Below are 7,929 nucleotides of genomic sequence, written 5' to 3'. Positions count from 1 at the left end.
ATGAGAACATGCGGTATTTGATTTTTTGTTCCTGTGTTAATTCATTTAGGATAATGGCCTCCAGCTGCATCTATGTTGCCACAAAGAACATGATTTCACACTTTTTTTTTTTTTTTTTTGATGCTCAACAGGATCTGGCGTTTATTGAGAAGTGATTAATGGTAAAAAGAAAGGCAATGCCCTTTCCTCATTGGCTGAACAAGAAACTGAAGAAACATTCACTACACGTTTTACAGTATTTTTCTCTTCCAAAATGCATTTCTGTAAACGAGTTTTTACCACTGTTCTTAGCTTTGAAATCAAATTAATCCTGACTTAATCAGTATAATGTACAAGAACAGAACATTTCTTAAGACTCCTAGTACTTTACTTTGAGTAACAAAAGGTCAGAGAAAATGAACCACCCTTAAAGACACAAGCTTGGGTAACACTGTTATATTCTCCTAGACAAAAATTCTTCATAAAAATGTTCTTCCAGTTCAGAAGGATAAAATCAAATTCCCACTTTCTGGGGTGGATGCCCAAAACCTTCACAACTCAAGTGTTCTCCAAGTGCAAATGTCAAAATGGGAGGAGGAAAGGGTTTAAAAATTAGAGAAAACTGTATGCACCTACGGACTTAAAAATCTGAAAAACATAGTAAAAAGACAAAAAACAAAGCATTATGCTCTGAAATCACAACCAAAGCCAAAATAAAAGGGATATTTTTCACCTAAACTACCTAGAGGGATTTTTGGTTTAGTTTTTTCTTTTTCTTTCTTTTTTTTTTTTTTTTTCATTTTCCAGTTAAGTCCTATGTCTTTTGTGAAATTCCAATACTTAAACTGCAAGTCTGCAATCGTCTCTGAAGTCAGTGGAATTAAGAAAAAAGTCCTAATTCTCTTGAAGGTCATTTTTTCCTCTTAGGATATGCAGATGCAACTGTTGCTGTGGTCTGTTAGAACTGCCTTTTATTTCCCACGACCTTGACGTTCCTTTTTAACACTTTCTTCTTCCTCTTGGCGTTTCCCATAGTGTGAGAAGTCATCAAAAATGGAAGTGGTGTGCTTGTAGCTGGCTATAATTTTCAAAACCTGCTTAGCCTTTTCCAGAGGCACTTCCTGAGTGTCCCTAGAGTTGGTCACGGGTTTATTCTCGTTGTTCTCTAGGCGAATGTGTCGCAGTTGGCTATTGGGAACGTCCTTCACAAAAATCCACCTGACATCAAAACGACCCTTCCATTTGTCCTGGGACCACACACCTGCACGTGTTGTAGTCCACAGCAGATTTCATTTCTGCAACGCCACAGAAGTGTCCCCTGCCATTGACACTGAAAAGTAAGTAAACGGGGCCTCTCCCGTTCATGGAACGATAGAGCATGGAAGCAGCATCCAGTCTCTTGTTATCGTGCTCTGTGCTGCACCAAATATTATACTTAATGGAATGGTGAATATCATCCTCAAAGTAGCTCTTAATGATGAAAACCCGGCCATGTTTCAAATTCCAGTCAAAATCTTTGGGGTTATAGTTATTAATGGACCGAAGCTTCTCCAACACTGGGTGGGGTTCTGAAGGAGTAGATCCAGAACCAGCCTGAGACTGTCCTACTCCATTACCATCCACCCCATTATGACCGAACCCACTGCCACGGTTCCGAGGTGCTACCCAGCGTGTTGGCTGAGCTGCCTGTTGCTGGACTGAAAGCTGGGCAGGCTGTGGTGGAGGTGGAGGCAATGGCTGTGTCTGTTGCCCTACCGATGCCTGAGCCACTGGTGGGCTACTGTTAGCCTGCTGACCTACAGGCTGAGGAGACCCCTGGGTTGGCTGACCTATATTCTGAACCAAAGCCTGTAAGGGGGCTTTTGCAACGGGACCCTTGTTATCCCAAGTTCCAATATCCATGTTATGCTTTATCGGGGGTGGCGGAAGACTTGACCCTGCAATGCCATTCTTGGTCTTCAGTTTAGGTTGCTGTTTTGCAGGCTTGCTAGCAATATCAGCCCAAGATGCTGGTTTTGGAGGAGCAATGGTGGCTGGAGGCAAACTATTGGAAGCCACGATGTTACTAGTAATGGACCCGCTACCAACAGCAGAACCTACAACTTTTGGAACATTGCTTGCAACTTCTGTGCTATCCAACTTCAGTGCTGCCATCCCTTGGTCTATAGTATTCATGCCAGGAGCCTTACTGAGGGGCTCATTGGCAAAAGCTGACTGTCCATCAATCATGGCTCCACCTAAGGAGCTAGGTGCGATTTCACTCTTTTTTTATGGCTGTGTAGTATTCCATGGTGTATATGTACCACATTTTCTTTATCCACTTCACCTTTGATGGATACCTAGGTTGATTCCATGTCTTTCCTATTGTGAACAGTGCTGTGATGAACATATGAGTTAGTACCCATATTTTTTAAAGTAAAAAGAAACAGATGAAATCAATTTCAACATTATATTTTACTTAAGTCACTATATACGAGATATTATTTAATATTATTGTATTCATTGTCTATTTGCTGCTGTAACAAATTACTACTAACAGTAGCTTAAAACAAACTTATTTATTTGTTTACTCATTTGAGCTTTTTTGTTTTAGTTTGTTATTTTGGAGACAGGGTCTCACACTGTTGCCCAGGCTGGAGTGCAATGGCATGAGCATGGCTCACTGCAGCCTCAATCTCCCAGGCTCAAGTGATCCTCCCATCTCGAGCCTCCCAAGTATAGGCATGCGCCACCATGCCTGGCTAATGTATTCTTTTTTTTTTTTTTTTGGTAGAGACAAGATCTCACCATGTTGCCCAGGCTAGTCTTAAACTCTTTGGTCTGAAATGATCCAAGTGATCCACCTGCCTGGGCCTCCCAAAGTGCTGGGATTACAGGCATGAGCCACCACACGTGGCCCGTTCATTTGTTCATTCATATTTATATAGGTCAGAAGTCCAATATAGGTCTTACTGGGCAAAAACCAAAGTGTCAGGAGGACTGCATTCTATTCTAAAGTTCTAGGGGAGAATACATTTCCTTATATTTTTCAGCTTCTTAGAGGCCCCCTTCTTCTATCTTCAAAGCCAATAATGTTGCATCTCTGTGTCTTTTTTCTTTTTTTGAGTCAGGGTCTGTCTCTATCACACAGGCTGGAGTGCAGTGACACAATCACGGCTCACTGCAGCCTCAACCTTCTGGGCTCAAGTGATACTCTCACTTCAGTCTGCTGAGAAGCTGGGGCTACAGGTGGGCACCACCATACTCAGCTAATTTTTTTTTTTTTTTTTGTGACGGAGTCTCGCTCTGTCACCCAGGCTGCAGTGCAGTGGCACGATCTTGGCTTACTGCAAGCTCTGCCTCCCGGGTTCACACCATTCTGCTGCCTCAGCCTCCTGAGGAGCTGGGACTACAGACACCGCCACTATGCCAGGCTAATTTTTTGTATTTTTAGTAGAGATGGGGTTTCACCGTGTTAGCCAGGATGGTCTCGATCTCCTGACCTTGCAATCTGCCCACCTTGGCCTCCCAAAATGCTAGGGTTACAGGTGTGAGCCACTGCGCCCAGCCCCACGCTCAGCTAATTAAAAAAATTTTTTTTGGAGAGACAGGGTCTCAAACATCTGGGCTAAAGTGATCCTTCCACCTCGGCTTCCCAAAGTACAAGGATTACAGGTGTGAGCCATGGTGCCCAGCCTCTATGTCTTTTTTCTGTAGTCACATCTTCTTTTCTACTGTTAAGGACGCTTGTGGTTGTATTGGGCCTACCCAGATAATCCAGCATATTCTCATTGTTATAAGGTCAGCTGATTAGCCACCTTAATTCCATCTACAGCCTTGATTCCCCTTTGCCATGTAATATATGAAATATATTCACAGGTTTTCAAGATGTGTACATGGAGATCTTCAGTGGGCCATTATTCTACTCACTATGATTATCAATATGAAAATTATGAAGACATTTTACTTTTTTCATATTTTCATTTTTTCATGCTATGCCTTTGAAATCTAATGTATTTTATACTGACAGCATTTCTCAATTCAGAATAACCACATTTCAGGTGTTCAATGGCTACATATAACCAATGGCTACATATCAGACAGCATAGTTCTAAATAATAACTAATATTTATGAGCATTTTTGTAGAATAGTGCTATCCAATAGTACTTTTTATATTACAGAAGCGTTCTATATTTGTGTTATCTACGTGGTTATTTAAACTTAAGTTATTTTAAATCAAATAAAATTTAAAATTCAATTCTTCAGTCAAACTAGCCACAAGTCAGAGGCTCAATAGTCACATGTGGCTAGTGGCTACCATATTGAATAGCACAAGTATAGAACATGGCAGCAACATTTCAAGTCTTAAAAAGTGTTAACCAAATGCTCATATCAGTCATTAATTTTTTTTCATATGAGCATTAAAGCAACCACAGAGGATCTAACTTGAGCAATATATCTTTCTAGCATACTCTTCAGGATAAGAAGAATTGCAAAATGTACACTTAAGCAACTGAATGAAGTGACTTTCTATATAGGTTTAACTGTCAATTCATTGAAAGTGGAAGAGCTAGTGTTTTTAGTGGCTTTATAGTTTACAAAACATTTCACATAGATCAGAAATTTTTTTTTTCAGTGAGGATGTGTGTTTATCCTGTGTTGGGGGTGGGTACAGTGAGTTCTCTATTCAGGTAGGATTGGAAGCTGGCTCAGAGCTCATCCAGTCCAGTCTCCCACAGGTATAGAAGTGCCCTGATAAAATCTCAGAGCTGGCTGTCCAGTCAAGATTTGCATACCTCCAGAAATGGGGCTCTTACTACCCCTCACAGTAGCCCATTCTGCTGTTGGGCACCTCCAATGGTTGGCATTTTCCTTCCAGCAGCCTCTTTCTTGGGTTGGGGGGTGGGCAGATACTGTCACTCCAGCCTAACCTTCAGGACAAGAGAGGCAGCTGGGTTGGGAACAGAGGCAGAAAAAGCGATAAGTTGAATCCAAGAATGAACAGAGACATGGCAGGATGGGCAAGGACATTCCTGGGGTGCCAGCAGTCTCTAGCTTGATCCAGGAGGCACTGGGGAGGAGGTTGCTGATGGCAAGATTCTAGGCAGGAGGTGACTCAGAAAGCTGGGTTGTCAATGGCCCTCTGATCCCCGGTATATTTTTCAGGCCTGAAGCTGTAGGGAGAAGGTGGCTCTGTGGGAGTCGGGCCCCGGGTAGGCTTCAGAATCACCTCACTGTAGCGGGGTGGGGGAGCAGAGAGGGATGCTCTGACCCTCTCTAGGGGGATGATGGAGGGCAGTTCCTGGGGCCCTCGGCAATCCGTCAGGGCGTCTGGGTCCAGGTCTCTGCAGTTGGGACAGAAGCGCTTAGCCAGGCCACAGATGCACAAGACGGGCAGGATGACCAGGAAAATGATGACGAAGATCCTCAACGGGCCAGGGAGGAACTCGTTCTCCTGGCAGCAGCTGTCGCCACAGCATTTGAATCCTTTGGGGCAGGTGAAGGAGAGACCACATTTAGCTGCAACATTTTGGGAGCCAGCCAGCAGGCTGAGCAGCAAGGCGGGCATGAGGCCGGGGACCCCAGATATTTTTTCTTTTTTTTTTTTTTTTGAGATGGAGTCTCACCCAGGCCGGAGTCCAGTGGCATGATCATAGCTCACTGCAACCTCCACGCCTCCCCGGTTCAAGTCATTCTCCTGCCTCAACCTCCCGAGTGGCTGGGATTACCAGTGCACGCCACCATGCCTGGTTAATTTTTGTATTTTTAGTAGAGACAAGGTTTCACGATGTTGGCCAGGCTGGTCTCAAACTCCTAACCTCAAGTGAACTGCCCGCCTTGGCCTCCCAAAGTGCTGGGAATACAGGCGTGAGCCGCCGCACCCAGCCAGAGATTTTTCTTTTTTTTTGTAAAGTCTCAGCCTGGGCGACATAGGGAGACCCTATCTCCATAAAAAAAAAAAAAAAAAAAAAAAGCTGGGCATGGTGTCATGTGTCTGTGGTCTCAGCTACTCAGGAGGCTGAGACAGGAGGGTCACCTGAGCCTGAGAGGTCAAGGCTGCAGTGAGCCGAGATTGTGCCACTACACTCCAGCCTAGATGACAGAGCAAGACTCTGTCACAAAAACAAAACAAAACAAAACAAAAGTCTGGTCAATTTCCTCAGTTTTTCTCAAGGAAGACATATAGGAAACAGCACGAGGAGATAGAAATTGACACAAGCACAGGTTTATTTTGTCCACTTCCAGGGTGCCTACCCATGCTGGGTTTGCCTCACTCAGATAAGAATAGCCATTCAAGAACAGCCAAGGTAAAACCAGCCACATTCTTTCATATTCCAAATTGCCAGTGCCTCGTCTAAAACTTAAGTTCTGCTTCTAAAATAGGGTATGCCAACATAGGGGAAGGAGTGGGAATGGGAGTGGATTTGAAGTCTCAGAATAACCTGTAGTATGATTTGGGGATTTTGGAAAATCACACTATTCACAAGCAAAATAAGCATGGTCTTAATATTCCCTGCTGTATACTCTCAAATATCAAAAAGCAGAAAAATTATATATCTACAGTGATGGCTGGAAACAGTTGATACTTGTATAGTTTCAGACCGCAGTGGTCTTAGTGCTCCCCTCACATGGAAGTGAGGAGAATGTAGTGCAGTGGAGGGTGAAGATTACACTTATGTCACATTGCTAATGCTGATTTGCTGCAGCGGAAGCACTGGAAGACTCCACAGTTGTTCACACAGTGAGGTTTCTGAAAACAGTGAGGTTTCTGAGTTTGCCACCTTATGAACCAGAGTTTCTTTACTTTTGAATACAAGAGAAACCATTGTTTCCTACAAATCTGATAAACTACCAAAAGTAATCATGCTGCATGATACATTTTGTTTACCAAATGGCCAACACTGAGAGATGGTGTTATGATCTATAACATATAATCTAACATGTATTATGATCTATAACATGTGATACAGTTATGATCTATAACTGATGGTGGAAATCCACCAACAGTTACAGAATATAAAACTTCTTTAACGGCAAATATGGATACTTAAGGAGGTTACACAAAGCAGGAGTTAATACAGCATTATCCCCACAATGTGTATTTATCAAGGTAATTCATTAGCTAAGGTTGCAAATAACCCATAAATCTCAATGGCTTAACACAACAAAAGTTTGTCTCTTGTTCACACTGCAGTCTGATGTGAACTGTCCCTTAAGCAGCTAACCGGTAGCTAAACCATCTGGAAGTTGAGTTATCCAAGGTCACCATGGCAGGCAAAGAGAACTAAAGAACTCAATTAAAAACTAGGCCTGGCCGGGCCCAGTGGCTCACACCTGTAATCCCAGCACTTTGGGAGGCCGAGGTGGGCGGATCACTTGACGTCAGGAGTTTGAGACCAGCCTGGCCAAGGTGGCGAAACCCCGTCTCTACTAAAAATACAGAAATTAGCAGGGCGTGGTGGCATGTGCCTGTAATCCCAGCTAGTTGGGAGGCTGAGGCATGAGAATCGCTTGAACCTGGGAGAAGGAGATTGTAGTGAGCCGAGATTGTGTCACTACTCTCCAGTCTGGGTGACATAGAGCGAGACCTTGTCTCCAAATGAAAAAAAAAAAAGACCAGGCCTGGAACCTGGAAGTGGTGTATATTACTCCTGTTTACTTTTTCTTTTTTTTTAATAAGGAGTCTCACTCTGTCAACCAGGCTGCAGTGCAGTTGTGCCATCTTGGTTCACTGCAACCTTCTCCTCCCGGCTTCAAACAATTCTCCTGCCTCAGCTTCCCGAGTAGTTGGGATTACAGGTGCATGCCACCACACCCGGCTAATTATCTTTGTATTTTTGGTAGCGACAAGGTTTTGCCACCTGGGCCAGGCTGGTGTCGAACTCCTGGGGCTCAAGTGATCCCCCTGCCTCAGCCTCCCAAAGTGCTGGGATCGCAAGGGTGAGCCACCGCACCTGGCCTCTTCTGTT

General features: G+C 43.8%; 2 protein-coding genes across 2 annotated transcripts; both read right to left on the bottom strand.

Moving 5' to 3' along the window:
- Positions 1-758: 758 nt before the first annotated feature.
- LOC129012327 (YTH domain-containing family protein 2-like) lies at positions 759-3,750 on the bottom strand. Its single transcript, XM_063651284.1, is given in 3 exon segments — positions 759-1,245; positions 1,247-2,241; positions 3,727-3,750. Coding segments are annotated over 3 exon segments (1,314 nt in total). The 3' UTR covers positions 759-950.
- Positions 3,751-5,075: 1,325 nt separating this feature from the next.
- Positions 5,076-6,218, bottom strand: LOC129012325 (transmembrane protein 92-like). Its single transcript, XM_054447976.2, has 2 exons — positions 6,215-6,218; positions 5,076-5,554 (listed from the first exon to the last, which is right to left on the bottom strand). Exons 1-2 carry the CDS (start codon positions 6,216-6,218, stop codon positions 5,076-5,078), a joined length of 483 nt encoding a protein of 160 aa, XP_054303951.2.
- Between the last annotated feature and the right edge of the window lie 1,711 nt (positions 6,219-7,929).

The sequence above is a fragment of the Pongo pygmaeus genome, chromosome 15 (genome assembly GCF_028885625.2).
Source record: "Pongo pygmaeus isolate AG05252 chromosome 15, NHGRI_mPonPyg2-v2.0_pri, whole genome shotgun sequence".
Lineage (NCBI taxonomy): Eukaryota > Metazoa > Chordata > Mammalia > Primates > Hominidae > Pongo > Pongo pygmaeus.
The sequence above is the reverse complement of the archived record's forward strand: the minus strand, read 5'-3'. Positions and strand labels throughout refer to the sequence as shown.